This window comes from Seriola dumerili, unplaced genomic scaffold (genome assembly GCF_002260705.1).
Source record: "Seriola dumerili isolate Sdu_G_001 unplaced genomic scaffold, Sdu_1.0 BDQW01000074.1, whole genome shotgun sequence".
In the NCBI taxonomy this organism is placed as follows: Eukaryota; Metazoa; Chordata; class Actinopteri; order Carangiformes; family Carangidae; genus Seriola; species Seriola dumerili.
The window spans coordinates 18,917-37,516 of NW_019174329.1; the positions used below are offsets into that span (position 1 = coordinate 18,917).

The 18,600-nt window shown below is 43.1% G+C and overlaps 1 protein-coding gene across 2 annotated transcripts in view; it reads right to left on the bottom strand.

The window, feature by feature from the left end:
- LOC111220808 (electrogenic sodium bicarbonate cotransporter 1-like) overlaps window positions 1-18,349 on the bottom strand; it is a 29,611-nt gene extending 11,262 nt beyond the window's left edge. For both annotated transcript variants that reach the window (XM_022744038.1, XM_022744036.1), the window contains exons 1-11: window positions 17,935-18,349; window positions 13,564-13,637; window positions 12,391-12,567; window positions 7,184-7,316; window positions 5,844-6,004; window positions 5,541-5,720; window positions 4,515-4,591; window positions 3,436-3,593; window positions 3,213-3,300; window positions 1,371-1,525; window positions 417-533 (exon numbers count right to left, since the gene is read on the bottom strand). In XM_022744038.1, coding sequence (XP_022599759.1) covers window positions 417-533; window positions 1,371-1,525; window positions 3,213-3,300; window positions 3,436-3,593; window positions 4,515-4,591; window positions 5,541-5,720; window positions 5,844-6,004; window positions 7,184-7,316; window positions 12,391-12,567; window positions 13,564-13,637; window positions 17,935-17,954 — 1,340 coding nt within the window. In that variant the 5' untranslated portion in view covers window positions 17,955-18,349. The remainder of the gene's footprint in view (window positions 1-416; window positions 534-1,370; window positions 1,526-3,212; window positions 3,301-3,435; window positions 3,594-4,514; window positions 4,592-5,540; window positions 5,721-5,843; window positions 6,005-7,183; window positions 7,317-12,390; window positions 12,568-13,563; window positions 13,638-17,934) is intronic.
- Window positions 18,350-18,600: the final 251 nt, after the last annotated feature.

Below are 18,600 nucleotides of genomic sequence, written 5' to 3' on the forward strand. Positions count from 1 at the left end.
ACATGTTGTACAGCAGGTGGGAAGAAAAGATTTTTGGCAAAGATAACTGAGAAAGAAAAACTTGTTCTGAATAAAAAGGAAAACAAAAAGAGACTCAGTAGTCAATTGCTTTCATTGTTCTTTATGTGTGGAACATTTCCTCATCGGATACTTACTGGAAGACTGGAGGTGATTATTTTGACTCAATGGTGCATATTGCCAACAATCACATGCCATCAGGATTATAATCAGGATTCAAAAACTGACTCATTTACAAGGTTCATGCAATAGTATGAGGATCATGACTTTGTATAGCTTTTTTTTATTATTATAGAGTATATATATATAAATATGTTCATTTAGAATCTGCAATCCCTGAGGATATGATACAGATTTCTTTAGCTACAATATATTCAATTATGAAAGTGATTAATTACTTTCTCGTGCGCTGAAGCTCCTCTCCGACCTGGTGACCTCCTCCCCCACCGTGTCCCGCATCGTGAGGAGTATCGCCATTCATCTGAGGAGTCTCTAATCCAGCGTACATGTTCTTCCTTAAAAAAAAAACAACAACAAAAAAATGTTGTACCACGAACTGTCAATACATTCAAACACACAGAGAAACTAGCAGGAAATCTGTCAGTAAGACAGTGGGTCTTCTTTTGTGGTGTCAATGTCGTGTAAGACATGAGAGAAAAACATTTTATACAAATAATAAAAATTGTGTATTTTATAGAAACATGTCACATACATACAAATATAGAGAATACATAAAGAACAAACAATACTCATAACTTTCAAAGATGCTATACCGGCATAATGGATCAATTTCAGGTTAATATGGTGAGTGTTGTGATGTGCCTGGTGTCACATGTGCAGTAACTATGCTTAGTCCACATTTTTAAATCTGGATAGATATTTTGTGTGTGTACACTTGAGACATAACAATCATCATCTTATGAACAATGAATTCATAAGCAATTTAATTCACTCACTGATTTTGCTACAGCCTCACTCGGTCTGGTATGAGCTCTATCTTACTGCGGCTAACGTTTGCTTATGTTGATAAACGTTAGGTAAATACTTGCTACAATAATGGAAGTTAGACGGTTTATTGACTGTATGACTCTGCACCACTTGTGCAACAAAAGCTTGGCATTTGCTTAGCTAAAAGCAAAACAGTAGTTTTGGTTTTACATCATCCAGTAACTCATTTGTAGCTGAAGTAGAAAAAATAAAACAAAAAATAGAAAATAGGGAGAATTTCCATTAATTCTGTGAAATATGCTGAAATATACTGTGTGTTCATGTGACACACTGGATGGATTTATAATAGATTCATGTGCAGTGACTTCATTAATTTGGATTAGGGTGCATGGATTAGAGCGGACCTCTTGTCCGAGGAGGGCAGAGACTTGGGTGGCTCTATCCTGATGTCAGGGTCCCACTCGCCAGGAGGCAGGACGATGACCTCGTCCAGGAACTCCTCGATACCAGCCAGCAGGTCCTGCCTGTCCTTCGCTTTGTAGGCGATATCATGGAATACCTGCCGACAAACAAACAAACAGAACCGACTTATTCGTAAATCAGCCAATTTGGCTTTGGAGAACCCCCCCCTACAAAACTGCCCTCTCACCCTCTGACTGCCGGGACACAGAGTGCAGCCTATTACTGAAAAACCTCAACACTACATTACTGACAACAGCCAAGAATTCTCTCTCTTTCACAATGTAAATAAATAATGTGTCAGCATCTGTACGTGTCCTCGCAGCACTGGAACAGGCAGGTAGAGTCCTACGGGACGGCCTGGGTACTCAAACACACAAACATCTGACAAACATGCGACACAACTGTCACAGGACAGGAGAGGGGGTAAAGTTTAACTTGAGGAAATCCTGGAAAAACACTTCCTATCCTGCTTTGTTGACATATGAGATATACCGAGGCCTGTGGGAATTTGCGGGCCAGGTGCTCTCAGGGTTAAGAACATTATGAACTGCTTGTTAACATTCCTGACGACACGGAGGTTTAGTCGGGAGAAGTGAAGACACACAACAGAGACACAAAGCAGACGGAGCTGAAAATAACAGAGGATGTAACAGACATAAAAACGCAGAGTTTAAATAAAGACATTGTTTTGCTTATTGTATGGGATTTACTCTGTTGACACCAAAGCAAAATGTGTCTATCACAACTTCAACACACAGCTTAACAGTTAAGCTATGAGCTGGTCACTACCAACAGCCTGGCTAGACCAACTGCTGTGATGATTAATACAGCAATATCCAGAGAGCTGAGATCTGGCAAGAGGACAAACACTGAAGGAGGTGTAGGTGAACGGCACTCTCACACTAGTTAATCACTGCGGTTTGACCTTATAAATAATGAATATTGTTTTACTGTCTCACACGTAAATATTTCAACAACTATTTAATGGATTCCTGTGAAATTTTGTTCGGACGTTTGCGGCCCTGAGAGGATGAATCCTTGGTGATCACCTGACTTTCCACCTCGAGGTTACCGTCTGTGGTTTTGACAAAAACAGCAGCAAACTACTAAAAAAGGACTTTCATGAAATACGGCAGAGACACGTCCATGCTACTGACATTTCCATCAGCCTCAGCTGTGCTTTGTGTTTGGTGCCAATTAGCAAATGTTAGTATGCTAACACGCTAAACTAAGATGGCTAACATGGTAAACATTTTTATACCTGTACCTGCTACCAGCATGTTAGCATTCTCCTTGTGAGCATGTTAGCATTTTGACATGAGCATTTAGCTCAAGAGGACCACAGCTGCGCCTCAGTAAGTATTTATTTATTTCAACTGAATTTATAGGTCAACACTTGTTTATTAGTCATTATTTACTGACTGTAGACGGAGCAGAAAGGTATCAGCACCCTTCATTTCTAGACTTGCAACTTCCAAAATTATTATCCCAGGTTCACAACCAGTCTGGGCTTAAAGATGATGTCATCTGTGGCGTGATAACAGTGAGATTCAATTAAGTGTTATGGCGGTCCTATTCAAAACAAAACCCATTAAATAAACAACTCATTAATCGTCGTTAATGAATTTCACGCTCATGTAGAAGCTGTTATTTGAGGTTAACATTAACATAATCCCTTAATGCAACTATATCTACCATGAAAACCAGGTCGATCTCTCTGCTCAGACTCAACAGTGGAAAAAAGTAAAGGAACAAAATAAGAAATTAGCATAGTAATAACTCGCCTCATCTGACATCAGGGTTGCGATGGCTCTTCCAATCTCATGATAGGACTTTGCTTTGCCTTTGGGGCCCAGCAGCACAAAGAGAAATCTGAAAAACAAAAACGAGAAAACAAGACATCAGGGTACATTTGCAAATCTGAGAAACTTGTTTCAGCGTAGCTGCTCATGATATCACCCGAGCGGCGGTTGTACTTTTACAGTTAAAGATGCCGTGTGCTCCTACCTCGTGGGCACAGGGACCTCAGTTAGAGCCCCCAGCATGACGGCCTGCTGCAGACGAACAAACGCCACGAAGGGAGTTTCCAGGAAATCTACCTCTCCGACCAGCACGTTTGATGCCTCCGCGTCACGGGGCAGTTTTTTCATGAACTTATTCTTCAGCTGTTGAGACAAAGAGGTGAGGAAACGGAGTCAGTGAATGAAAATGTCAGGCAGAATTAGTAACAATGGATGCCAATTATTTGATGCAAGATACAGATTTAAGAAGCAGGACATGCGCACACAGTATGACAGTATATACAGTATGACATGATAGATGACATCTCAAATAAATGTTTGGTTTGTTTTTTAAATGTGGCCGCACCATGGTGAAAACTGACGGGGTGTTGGTACTCTATAAGCACGTAAGAACAGGTAGTTCCCGCCCTTTCCTAGAATTATTTGCTGAACAGCAGCTTGACTTTATGCCACGTAATAAACTTTACAACAGTGTATGAAACTGCATGTACAGTCTTACACTCAAGTGACATGCAAAGTCTACACTGATCTGATTTTGGAACAAAAAAAAAAAAAAAACTAAACTTGCAAAAACTCACTTGCAAGGTGATGATTAACTGAGGCCTTGGTGTAAAGTCAAAGGCCAGACCATTCTGACAAATCTACAGTTTCATTAACTGTTGCTGGAGCGTAAATCCAGTGGTTACAGTTTAACTGCTTGTGATCTTTCGTCTGTGTGCCGTGCATCTGTAGAGCACACAGCCAATTTCTTCATCCATGACTCATGACAGACAAAGAGAGACAGAGAGAGAGAGAGCGAGCGAGAGGGAGAGAGAGAGAGAGAGAAACTGCATGTGCCGATGATAGAAACTCGCACGACAAAGACAGGAGACAGTGAGCTTTTGTTTCACAGAGCAGGGAGAGAGTCAGGGGTCTTATCTACCAGTATGTGACGCTCACAAGCTCATGCACACACACAGCCCAACACATGACCCTGCATAGTGCTGCTTTGTGAATGGAAGGCCTGGATTCTCATCTACCGGCCTGCACGGTAGCTTGCGCATCGTCTCTACGCAAACATATTACCTGATCCTTCTCTGGCTTGTCAGAGAAGTCGCTCAGGCTGTTGGAGGTGAGGTTTCGATGGGTAGTGGTTGGGCTACCTGCAGAGAGGTAAGACGCTGTTGTTAGAGGCCTGGGAAACAGACATTACTGCAGACATTCAAATGAGACATTGGTGGCCAAGGAAGAAGAAGACAAGTCCAAGAGAAGAAAAAGGCATCAGGAAAAGTACATGCAGACAGAAACATCAGGACCTGGGCTAAATGTGGCGAGGCTTAAGCTTTAGGACTAATGCCAGATGGTCATTCATACAGGCGCTCCAGAGAGAGAGAGAGAGAGAGAGAGGAGAGCTGGGAAACATGGCGGTCTGAGGCAACTACTGAGAATGTAAACTTTGGAAATCCATTCGATCCACTTACTCATCCACAGTGTTAGAGAACAGAGTCTTCAGCATTTTAGCTTTCTCTTGCCAAATAAATATGCAGTCAGATACATCAGGAGTTATTCAGTGAGGCTATTGTATCTTTGTGTGTTTCTACACTGAGCGCTGAATAAACGCACATCCAGCTCTTTAACACAATGGACTTTTTTTTTTTTTGTGTTCCATGAGTGCAAGTTTTACAGTGAATGGGGAGCATGTTTCAAATACGCTGCTGTGACCTCACTTACAGAGGTATCCCATGCTGGAGCTCCTCATGACCTCGCATGGTTCCTCTGGGTCTTGTGGGGTTAAACAAGGCACAGGGTGCTCTTGGGGGTTACGTGCTATAAATCCCCAGATGCGGGAAGTCAGAGGCAGCATAGACCAAAAAGAGAAAAGAAAAACAGAAAAAGGAAAAAAAAGGGAGGAGGAAAACAAGGTGGAGAAAAAGACAAGGAGGAAAAGAAGTGAGAGGTTGTATTAGGACAGAAAATTTACAACAGCAGTTAGTGTTAGGGTTTGACATCAGAAATGAAATATGAGAAGACAAAGAGTAAAAGTGAAAAGGTTTGGGTTAAGAGGGATTAAAGAATATATATATATAAATAAATGAAAAGGTTTTTCATTACCGTTCTCCTGGTTGGAAAACAGCCTACTAGCACTGGAAACACTCTTGCCGATGTCTGCAAGAGAGCGCAAGTTGGACTTCTTGGTCTGGTGGCGATGCTTCCGTAGCAGCGTGTACACGACCTTCTCCTTCAGGTCCGCCCTCAACTGACCAGTCTCGATCTGGCTGTCGGTGATCATCTCTGTTAGAAGGACGGACAGATTGAAGATAAAGACCAAGCGATGTCCCTCAGGTTCTTCAAAAAAAACCCTCCAAGAATGCGCCGGCGTTTCGGACGTCCTGGGTGCAGTCGGCGCTTACTTACCGACAACCTGCGGCAGCGTGGTGGCCTCCAGGTCCAGCATGATCGTGCCCTTCTCGATGCACGTTTTGAGTTCCATCAAGCTGTGTAAGGACAGCGTGGCCACATGAGGCTTACTCCAGCGCTCGCCACCCTTCTCCACCTTCTCCTCAAACTTGATCCATCTGGACAAGAGGAGGAGGAGGACAAAAGACAGAGGGAGAACCGTTGAGATGTATTTACAGTACTGGACTTTGCACAAGTGTGCTGGACCTTGCCAACAAATGTGGCGTTGCAGAAAAAGCCCAGATACCAGAGTGTGTATATAATCTTTTCTTTTTTTTTCCCCCCCTCCTCCATCACACAGGCTCCTGAAAGGTCACTGCAGAATATATAAATAAATAAGCGTACATGACAATGGCTTCATAAAAGTTTATGAACAAATATGGGCTACGAACAAAAAAGGAGACAAGATGGGTTTTTCCTTTCTTTACTAAAATAACCCTGTTGTGTTTTGACTTGGTCACTTTTCACAAGGCAAGAACAGGGGATGCAGGAGAGTGTAGAAATTAAATATAAAATCACTAAACGTAAGAAAAGACATGGCATACTGCAATGTCAACATTCCTACATAGCTCTCGGATCACACATGGCCCAATCAGAGAAAGAAGACTTTGTTAGTACCATGGATAGCTTTAGTCTTGAAGCTAAGACTCAGGACAAGGATTCTTTTTAATAATAATGCCTCACATGTCACGTCTACAAAGAGCCATTCTCCTGAGGCCTGAGGATGGGGTTTCCTTCGGGGATAGAGTATCCCCCTGGCGACAGTCCACACGCCTGTGACCAGACATCTTACTGGGAGAGGAGCCTGGCCATGTCGACCTCAAGGAGTTCATTTACCTTCCCTCTTTGTGTAACTCCCTCTTTAAAGTGAGTTTAAGCTATCTCAGTTTTATTACAACTTCTTTTATCACAACGAAAATATAAAAAAAAAGGAAAAGATAAACATGTTACATGTGGACATAAGGAACCATTAAAGAGTCTATGCCCAAATTCAATGTGCTCTAAAAGCCAGCTGTAACATTACGTCTTGTTCTGACCATGTGGGAGTTTCTGCCTCTTCCTGCTCTCACAGAGCAGGTACTACTGATCTCAATCAGATAAGAGTAGACTGGGAGTTCACTGGAGTACGGCCTATTTCCCTACACACACAAAACGTGATTATTCATAGGGGACTGTGTTCCGCTGACCGCACTGGGATTGTGAAGCAGGAAATTTTTGACTACACTGCCCATGGCACTTAATGTAAAAAAAAAAAAAGAGTGGATTGCACTGCCTGGCTTTAAAGACACTGGACTCACCTGGCTGTCTCCTTCCACTCCATCTCCTGCCCGTCCACGGACAGGAGCTCGTCCAGCTCGGTGAAGAGCTGAGGCGGCGGGGGGCCATCGTCCTCCTCTCCCAGGATAAACCTGATCCTCTCAGCTGGAGAAACTGTGAGGAGGAAGAGGCGAGTTAGAGAGCGACAAATCCTGCCTCACTTCAACACGCCATTTGAATCCCTCTGGATATTATCCTAGTTACTGCACCGGAGCCGATCAAAAACTGTGGTGTTACACGTGCTGTCAGGTTGTACTGTATGCAACTTCAAATTGTCTGTGCAGGAATTAACCTGAAGCAAGAAATAGGCCAGACAGTTGCAGATCTTATTTTATCATGCAGTTTTCATGAAGTCAAGTCATCATGTACACACTGCCTGTTGTCACACATCTATCAGGATCAAGCAAACGTAAAATAGGTGAACACAAGGTGTTTTCTCATGCTCTGTTGTCAAAGGATATTTTGTTTAATGAGTTTTTACGTACAACACTCATTTCCTCTGCGAAGAAATACCTGGAAGTCAGATACCTAGACGGAATATTTCATTGTCACAGCAGTGACAATAGGTTTTATTAGTCTCGAGGGAAAATAAAGTCAGCAGTAAAACTATTCAGGAAAACAGAAACCAGAGTAATTAGTCTGCAAATGAAAAAGTGCATGTTTGTTTTGGACGAACAATGATGTAACTGTATAAAAAAGGCAGTGCAGTGCATCTTCACATGTGTGTTTCAGCCATATTGATCTGCAGAGAAGGTAAAAATACACATCAGTTGACCTGCTTGACCCCATGACAAGAGCACTGGTATTTAAGATGGAGGGAAGGACTTTTTACGACTCGCATGCATGAGGAAGAACTTTTCCTCAGCAAACAACTTTTACTTCCTTCTAAGAAAGGTGTGACAAGATTCATGTCGGCAAACTGACCTGTGAACACTGAGCGTGCAGCACTAAAATATGCACCGCCCTCTTCCCGTTCAGAGATTATAGAGATAAATGAAGAGGAAGCTATAACTCCAGGATTCTGCCAAGAACCCAGATTAAACAACAATAAAAAGGAGAACCCCAGCGTTTTATAGTCAGTATACAATGGGTTACCTATTGCGAGAAGAACTAATTATTCTTGTTAATTTGACAGTTTTTTGTGCAACCGTGAAGTGATGACAAAGCGGAGGTTAAGTGGTAAAACACAGGAAGTCTATTTATGCAGCTTTCTCTTGATATACTGCACCAGTCAGGATTCCACAGGCCCAAACTTCGACAACGTAACAGTGTCTGTAACCTTTTAATCCTGAAACAGCGCGCCCAAGCTTAACTTAGGGTGGCTGTTTTTAAAATAGTACGGTCGGAGCTGTTCCACCGCGGTGAGAAAATCTAACAACTGTTAAGCTACACGAAGGTCAAGATCAGTGTCGTGCAAACACTGGAAACAGCTTTAGGATACGGAACACTTAGTGTCTCCCCCATCGTGTGTATCAACATCCAGCGACGGCTATAAACAGAAACACAAGAGATCTTTTTCCTCATTCCCACAGGACCTTTGTTGCCGTCATTTGTCTGGCTGGCTGACTGACTGACTCACTGACTCGCAGAGCCCCGACTTTTAATGCAACACTTATCGACGCCACACGGTGTACACAACACCGCTCACCTCTTAAGCCTCCCAACTGGTGTTATCAATGAAAACCAGGCCTCTGTTGTGGTTGCACACAACTTTTAAGTGGACAGCTCTGCAGGGTTTGCTAGAATCAACAGGATTATGGAGATTTAGATGGAGGGCAAAACAGCGGAAAATCCAACAAGTGGAGGGCTCTGTGTGCACTGTCTAGAGATGTGTATGTTTTGAGTTGGGGCTTTTGACGTCTGGTGCATGTCATCATACCCACACATCACATCCTCTGACCATCACATACTGTATGCATGTACTGATATACCACAACCTTTTCACACACGCTGCATTTAGGGAACTCAAACCTGCTGATTCAGATCCCCTCGATGCACTTCAATTATTCATAGAGAGCTAGTGGTGGAGGCAGCGGACAGTAAATGCAAGTTAGCAGGAGGCGACGTGCCCTCTTATTAAATAAAAAGGTCAAAAAGGTTAATATGAAAATCTTTACTGCTCAACAGGAGAGACGTGTTTATCCCAACAGCAGCTCCAGCTCATCATACAGAAGGGTCTGCCCTCTCATTCAACCTCACAGGACTGTTTACAGCTCAGATCTTCTACAGAGATACAGCAGGATGAGAGAGAAGCAGGAGGCTCTGTCTGTTTGTGTTTGTGTGTGTGTGCGTGTGAAGGGGGTGAAACCAAAGTGAACCACAGTGCAGCTTAAAAAACTGCTTCTGCATTTGGTTTTCTCCCACTTCTGTCCAACTGGCTGCTGATTTACAGTCCCATACGGATTCTATGGACGAACAACCAGCAACAACGTTAGCATTTACACACATGTTGCCATGTTTGGACCGTACACACACATGAAATGCTGCAGGGTAAATTAAGGGCATTAATGTAAGACCTCAAAGATTTGGAAAGGAACAAGCCAGATCTGTAATGTTGATTGCAACAGACATTTAGGTTGCAATTTATGAAGCACAGTTTAAACCGCTACTGTTCTGAGTTTTATATCACTGATAATGCTTAACTGAGGAGTGAACAGTTGTAAAGCTCTTATCTCCATATATAGATATATTTATCTATTGGTCACTCAATTATCCTGTAAGAGATATGAAACTACTGGAAAAGGCAGTTGTTAAATAAATTTAAATTTAAATTTAATTTTAAAAATTAAAAAAAAAATAAATAAAAAGTCCAGTGCAGTTTTCCTTTTATGTAAGTGTTTACCGTCACGCTGTGGCCCTGCAATCCAACTCTGCATGACTCACGCAGTAATCAGATAGGCCTCACACAACATGCAGACAGAGATTAATGTGAGCAAAACTCTTGTAATATCATGGCACCTTTGAATGACTAAGCACCCGGGCTGGTTTACACCTGAGCATGAGGTGTAACAAAGGAGGATTACAGCGTCAGAGGAGGCGGCAGCAGCAGCAGCAGCAGCGTGAGAGGATTAGTCGAGTGCTTGTCTGCTGCGCCGAGTCCGTCAAGCGACAGTTTGATGCGACGCTGGTGCGATAAAGAAAAGTTGCAGGTGCTGAGGATGAAACGGGTGGAACTTACTGACCTGATCATACTTTACTTCTTAGATTACTGTCACCTTTACTCATTACAGAGCTGTTACCCAACTGAGACCGAACTGATAATACTATATGGACGTTATTATCTGTGCTGATCTGGATCTCATTTGTGAAAACAGACCTATGTGTAACTGGGGTCCTGAATGAATGCTGAACAAACATGTAACACCGGACTGTAACAGCTGCTGCATATGTATTAAAAAAAAAATAGACTGTCAGTTGATGAAACAGATGTAAATTCCTTGCGACGCTCCTGTTGCAGTCCCAACCCTGATCCGCACCACAGCGTCTCCCGTGTCCGACCTCAATTCCTAAATTCCCCGACCCCATTCTGAAGCATTCCGGTTTTTGCTAATTGTGTCTTGCAATCACAGCAGCCAAGCAATGAAGCACATGAAGTGCAGCATCAAAACTGACGTTGCTGCTTAAGTTTGCATTCTTAAAAAAAAAGGACATCTGAGCTAAAAAAAAAAAAAGAAAAAGAAAAAAAAGAAAAAGGAGGGAGCAGCTTTCACCTTAGCACTGCTTGGGTTAGGTTACAGAAGTCAATAAATCACAGGCCAGCACCTGCTATGAATCAATACCAGCTATTTTTCATTCTCTCTCTCTCTCTCTCTGGTTGGTGTTGCTCCAAACGATGCTCCTGCTGCATTCACATAAAGTTTTTATTTATTGTATGACATGTTGCTACGATTAAACTCTTCTTACTGTGTCTGTGAACTTGTGTTTGAAGCAGCTTTAGTCTCTTACCATATTTTCTTATACAAATACTACTTACACTACTTATTTTATTAAAGCTTTATTTGAATTTGGTCTCATCTTATAATTCTTGATTTGCGGTGCTGCCGTCATTGTCCACACACGCCCCCGATGAGTTGGGAGGTAAATCCCTGCCTTTCCTCCTCCTCTTTCCCACCTCTCCAACCGATACTGTAATAGTTACCTCCGCCAGCAGTAAAGTAAAGAGCGATAACATCCTCCCACTGCGCCGGTTCCCAGTCTGAGCCGTTTTAAGGTGAATTCCAGTGCTGTGATAATTGTACGTGTTGTAAATAGCTTTTAAACCAGACTGTAATGTCTGGCACCGTCTGCGTGGTGGCACAGAGCCTTCATCAGGGCTTAGAGATACAACACAGGAGATCCCCCACACAATTAAATGGCTCACTTACTCAACACTGATGCTAAATGTTTGTGTAATGCTTTCCCACCTGTGTCACCACATTGTCTTCCTGGACACTGAGGAGTCATACGGGTTAAAACTGACCTATATCTGAAGAATAAAGAATAATAATTCCTCCAGCTCTAGTAAACGATCACGGGATTAATGGTTGAACCATCCCTCTTTTCTAAGCTTCTATAGAAGGAAAGACATCTGGTGTGGTTTCCCTACAGCAGGAAGAAGACTCCTGAGACTGACAATCTTAATGTGCATTTTGTGGACTAACATTTATTCAGTGCCGTTGGTAGATTCTGCTTTACCACTAAATTTATGAATTATTTCACAAATTTGATCACGTGATCCTTATTTGTTCTCAGCACTGAGGTTGTATCAGACCCACTTGTGGCTCAACATTATCCTCATCTATCCTGTGTGATTTTTGACTTCATTCTTCCCATCCACCCGTGTTTTTTAGCCTCTGAGAATCCCGTCTCACAAATCCCACAAAGCACCGTGTTAATCACCAAGGCGACAGATAACACCCCTCCTTGTATTGACTTTACACACTTTAAGCCAATCCAGTGTCATTTTCAGATTAGTATTCAACATGTTCCCAGTCCCCTTCTTGGCCGCCACCCCACCCAGCCCTTCCCGCTCTATTTGAATGACTACCTCCTTAACTACAGCAGCACTGATATCCTGTGGGCTGTGATTTGCAGAACGCTGCTGGATCTCACCCAACATCTCAGCACAGATTTATCCATTACTAATGTCGCTCCCGTAAATTACGCTCTGCACAAATGGATGCTTCTACTGGACTTCACCAGGACTCACTGAGAGGTTTGAGGACGTTCGCGGTCGACTCATCTGCGTTCTCGCCGTCCGACTTGTATCCTTCCGTGCTGTGTTCGGCTCGTTCCCGCTTCTCCTTGTGGCTAGACTTGCGTCTGTGGCGTCTCCTCCGGTGGTAGCTCTTGGGAACGTGCACGCCAATGTACACAGTGTGGTGACCTGCCACAACACAGGACAATATAATAAAAAGGGAATACAGGTCAGATTACACCCATAATGAAAAGAAAATCACATTAATCCCGAGTGCTGGTAATCTGTATCACCAGTGGAAGAACAAAAGCAATGGGGACTGGTTGATCTGGTCTGATTTGTATGAAATGTTTGCTTATCGAAACCAACTGACTCTTTTTTTTTGGTTTGTACTGATGCTGAAACCGATTAGTGACAATTTGTGGTTTGCTGCTTATTTCCCCAATCAGGAAGAGATACAGCATGTTGTCAGTCACACAGCAGAATTAAATAGATGCCAACTACTTCCTACGCTGCTGCTCATACAGGAAATGATGACTTAATTTCTCCAGGAAGTAATTAGGAGACAGAGAAGGGTTTGGGGCTCTTACAAACACTGGGATTGACTGACCCAAGTTTGCATTGCAAGTATTTTTCCATTCAGGCATGCACTCCATAAACATGCCTCGTGGGTTTTTAATGACATCTTTCACACTTGGCTGTGTGTCAGTCTTGCTTCCTTGGAGAAACTAAAGTACACCTGGAAGTGCAAACTGAAACGATGCACTTTCCCATACAGGGAAGGCAAAGGGTCTTACAGCTACTACTGAACACACACACACACACACACACACACAGACAGGTTGACATGATGCCAAAAACTCTGACGTGGTTCTCTTTGTGTGCACCCTTAAGTGTCCGTTTGTGAAACATGTGAACGTGTCACTAAATCCATGTGGGCGTCTCCAGATGAATTCTTTTGTGGCTTCAGCGCTGGACAGGATTACAGCACTTGAAGAAACATCTTCCTGCTCAGAAGTGTTCAGTGTTCCAGCTAAACTGGATATTATTCATCCTGTATAAACTAGGCTTGTGCTGCCGGTACAACGGGGTTAATGACACCTTTTCACCTGGGTAGAGGAAGCGCGGTGCAGTGCGCAGTATGTGTGGAGTTAAAGCTCACAGCGTCTCAGTCGGATAGATTACCTTCTACTTCCTCCTCATCGCAGACGTGTTTGACAAAGGACGCTCCTCTGTCCAACACCGCTTCATCCTCCATTCTGCAAGGAAAAAAGAGAACAAATAAGTAAATACAGGATCATCGCACAGGGCAGCATGTCTTTCTTTACCATCACCCACGCCATCCACAGTTTTTAAAACACTTGAAAACACTAAAATAAATGAACAAGTGACACCAAAATGTTCAAATCAAAAGTGGTTGTTAGGCTCAATAGAGTCAAATCAAAGTTGGCATGAAACATAATCCTGATAATGGCTCCTTTTCAGCTTTTTATTCTGCTACCTCAGTATAAGCCTGACAAGCAATTTCTCTCTTATTGTGGCATAACAACAAAAAAAGATGGACAACCCACATGTTACAGGGAGAACGATGTCAACCCAAGTTCATTCATCACACTTACTCTGCTGTTTTCTGGTTTGAATGTGATATTTTGCAGAACAAAAAGAAAAGAAAGAAGCAGGAGGCAGAATGATTTAAAAACACACTAACCCCTGGAATCATGCTTTAAACTGCATTAGCCAAAATGCACATGTGAGCTCCCTTTCCTCAGTGATTGCACTGAATAAACTGCACAGCACGCTTAATTACAGAAAGATCCACCTGTATTATTATGAATGGCAGTCAAACCGGGTCTTCTAGTTCTCTCTCTCTCTCCCTCTCTCTCTCTCACTCACTCACTCACTCACTCACTCACGGCCTTATGTTTACTGCACATCAAAGATAGGGCCATCTTCCATGCCCTGGAGTTTCCTTTGATCATCAAGCATCAACCTTACTGGAAGGTTGGAAAGAATGTGGCTCCACCAGTCCTGTAAAGTGTGTGGACCAATCCAGGCTGTGAAAGGTGTTTCGTGGCACAATATACTGGAATATATACGTACACTTCTGTCAAAAGCAGGTACAAAGGAAACAATGCACCTATGTCTGACTACAAAAAAAAAAAAAAAAAAAAAAACTGAGGCTAGCAGCCGACTGCACTAGAAATATATTTTTACTTTTGTTTAATTTCTAATGAGACTTGATAATAAACAGTTTAGAGTCAGTCAATCCATTCCTTCAGACTACATAAGCGTGCCAGTATCAAATTTAGGAGCTCATCCGTCATAGCCAATCTGACCAACCGCTTCATGAGAATAGTTTTGTTAAACCACAAAACATAAATATTTGACAGAGGACGACACAGTTTGAAAAAACCAGGGGATGGGAGCAGTGTACACAAACTAAATAAACAAAGTCAGGAAGGATACAACTTGTTCCTCCGCTCTGCACTGCGAGCTCATCTGAATTTCCCCCAGTGGATACGGTATCTGGCCTTGAGGGAGATCGAGGTACAAACGCTGATAGCAGACATAATGTCGAGCCACCAGATCCAAGATCAAATGAGCGAGGAGGACGGGGAGGAGGAGCGGCCGGGCCTAGTGCCAAGTATACAAGCTAATAGTAATACAGTGATTAGCCTCTGTACCCTCCTTTTGTTGCCCATTGTTGCTGTCAAAAAAAAAGAAAAAAAAGGAAAAGAGGAGAGGTCAAGTTCCCACACAGCGCTGCGTGGAGAGGGTCAACGCTCTCATTTAGCTGCAGATATGTGTGTGCGTGTTGGACGCCATCTTTCTTTCCCTCCAGGACAGAGCATACAGAAAAATACCAACAGCTTCAAGGAGCTCACACACACTCGTATTTCATGCATCAGTGACAATATGGTCAGAGATCAGAGAGGAGACACAGTCAAAACTATAGAAACAGACAGGTGGTGCTATTTTAATTCATTCTTACACAAACATTGTACACAAGTTGGGAGGATCGAATATTTGTGGAAAGCTTTCCAGGAAGGAAGCTCATTTACGTCTACTGCAGGTACCAAAGTGTTACTGATGGTGTGTGTGTGTGTGTGTTTAGGCAGGTCATGTATCACAGCAAGAGGGTCGTCAGAAAAGCGATGGCCGCACAGGAGAGCAAAGGAAGCTCATGTTGCAGGTTTACTGCGGCCTATAGTCGGTCCTTTGTGCCACGTTAATCGCTCCACACATTAAACTGGCTTGTGAAGGTGGAAAGCAGAAGAAAGGCTGAGGTGACGTCTACGCTGCAGAGTCGTCAGTTCAGTCTAAACGATTTACCCTTGAGTTAAAGTCATGTCGCTCAAAAGGGAAAAAAGAGGCGGAATCTGTATCGTGTGTATGAAAACAAGAGACATAAGATCTTGTGTCTCCTCTTCTCATGTCATTGCAAATGCAGGAAATCTTCTTGATCTTCTTTCATTTCCTGCCATGGCTTCCCCTGATTAATCAAAAATAAAAAAAAAAAAGAAATCTGGGTGAGGGTCAGAGCAACCAGCTGCAGCCACCTCGCGCTGCTGGTGAACTTCTCGCTGCTTCGGGTTCTCGGTGACCTCATGAGACTGGATAAACCTGTCAGCTGCGTGAGGAGCCAGGATCAGCTGCTCGGGATCAGGGATCATCCCCATCTCTTTACAGAATGACGCACCCAACCCCCCCCCCGCCCACCTCTAGCCAGGTTCACCATGAGTGAGAGTCCAACCAGCAGAACAGTAATGATGATTTATGGAGCTTAAAGTGATACTCCACCCAAAATGCATCCTTTTAGAATCAAACCCTCAACCCCTGATGGCTTAAAAAAGTGGCTGTAAAACACTTACACTTACAATGGATCTCAATGTTAAAAAAGTCAAACCACAGTTATTGTGCAATCCTCTCTGGAGGATAGTACAATATAGACCTTTCAAGTCTGCAGGAAGGGAGTGACACTAAAGCGACATAATCACTTTAAGAGTCTGTAATTTCTTATTTCAGGGCTGCGACTATCAATCATTTACATTACAAATTATGATTTGATCTATAAAAGATCAGAAAATAATGAAAACGTTGCCCAGAGTCCAAAGCTGCTTCTGTAAATGACTAATTTTATTAAAGCAAATCCAAAATTCAAGTGATATAAAACACCAAAGCAGGAAATCCTCACATTGGAAAGGATGGGGCCAGTAAATGTTTGGTGTTAATTGCTTGAAAATGACTTAATTGATGGGGAGAAGAAAAAAAAAAAAGAAAAGAAAAAAAAGAAGCGGCAGCAGTTTATAGGTTCAAACAACAGGTTGGCTGATGATGTAAAAATGTCCATGTAAGCAGGTGAAAGAGGACACCTGTCACGTGACAGTTACCATGTACGGTTTATGCAATAACTTGAGTTGTAATTAACCTGCCCCGTTTCTCAGGTACATCTTCACTTATGGAATTCCCCTCTACACAAAACCTGAGCGGAGGAGTAAATGGATGAATGTCTAATTGCACAGTGCGTCAATCAGCACTGCACAAAAGAGCATTCAAGATTTCCACTTAGCATCAAGCAACAAAAAAAAAAAAAAGAAGACAATGACATTTCCTCATTGCAAACCAGGTTTCACAATCTCAAGAACAATAGAGAGCAGAGTTGTGTTCTTACAGTTTCTGCTGCCATTGTAAAAAAGGAGACAGAGTAAGTCAATACACGCTCCTCCGGGTTTCACCCATTGGTACTTGGAGGCGGTGAACAGAGTGACTGTGCCCCGCCCAGCTGATTCTGTAAGTCCTAATATCTGTAACTACCTCAAACTGGCTGCACATGAGAAAAGAACAGTGTATACACACACACACGCACACACACACACACACACACACACACGGAGTTTCCTTGAAGTCTGGTTTGTTGCAGATTTGGCCTCAGCGTCATTGCGCAATGTTGGGCGCACACGCTGGCCCACGCTGCATGTGGATTTTTTTTTTTTTGGGGGGGTTGTCAGCTCATAGGCCGCATGGCCTGTGAGACATAGGTACACACAGCTTTATTGATAAAGTTGCGCCAGAGACACGAGCTGCACCACTTGGCCTGCGCTGCCTGCGTCTCGCTAATTGATAGTGACAGGTTCTTGGAAAACAGATTAGTGGCCGTTCGTAGCCGCAGCGGCGCGGCAGCAGCGTCTTATCAAAACCAAAGAGTGTAACTCAAATGAATGAAAACGTTTCCTAACGTGATAAACAGCCTAAAAATTGTCTGCAAAAGTTTTACTAAAAAAAAAAAGGTATGGAACCAGACACCAACTGAAGCCAGATGAGCCACTCACAGACCAGATTTACGCACAAACAAAGCTCAAACGACGCCGGATAACACTCTGAATGTCCAGTTTCAGATTAATGGTGACTGACATTCACCTGAAGCCTAATTTACACTTGATTTCCACCTGGGCAGGAAATGTCCCTGAAGGTATGGTCTGCGAGCTACAAGGTAAAGTTTCCACCACAACCAGCCTGTTGAGTTTAATAAGGAAAGAGGAGACATCATAAACTTACTTGCTCTTGTCGGAACTCATGGTGGCAAACGTTCGCCTCTGAAGATGATCAGCGTGGCGTCCAGCAGATCTTTTTTCACTCTCGTGGTCGGTGTTTGGGAGATCTTCACCTACTCTAGCTGTCGCGCTTTTCCAGTGGATAAAAAGTAGAGAAAGAAAGTCCAGGAGCTGGAGCTATCTCGCCGGAATGATTTCTTCGACTCTACAAATCAAATCTAACGCAGAAGACACAATCTTCATATCGTGCTGGACTTGTTCAGGTCGTGCCCAGATGACATCTTGGAGAAAAGGCTCGTTTGGTGTCTGGCTGGAAGCGTGTGGAGAGACTCTGTGAGGCGCAGCGTGTCTTTTTCCATATTTAAAGTGTCATCCCTCCTCCTGCGTGACGCCACCAGGGGGGTGGAGGTCAGAAAGTTACTCCTGGGTGGCGCACCGAACACTTTAACTTGTCAAATGGTTTCTCAGTTGTTAACGCTGCAACCGAAACAATGCAAATTATAAATTCAACCGATCCAGTAATGTAAAAAAAAAAAACAGACTGAGCATTTATTGTGGATCTCAGTCGCATACATCAAAACACCTTAAACAATAACTGGACTTTATACACTATCATTTGTCATTGCTGTGCACCAAAAAGTCTGCAAGCTTTGCCTAGTTGTGCATTCTT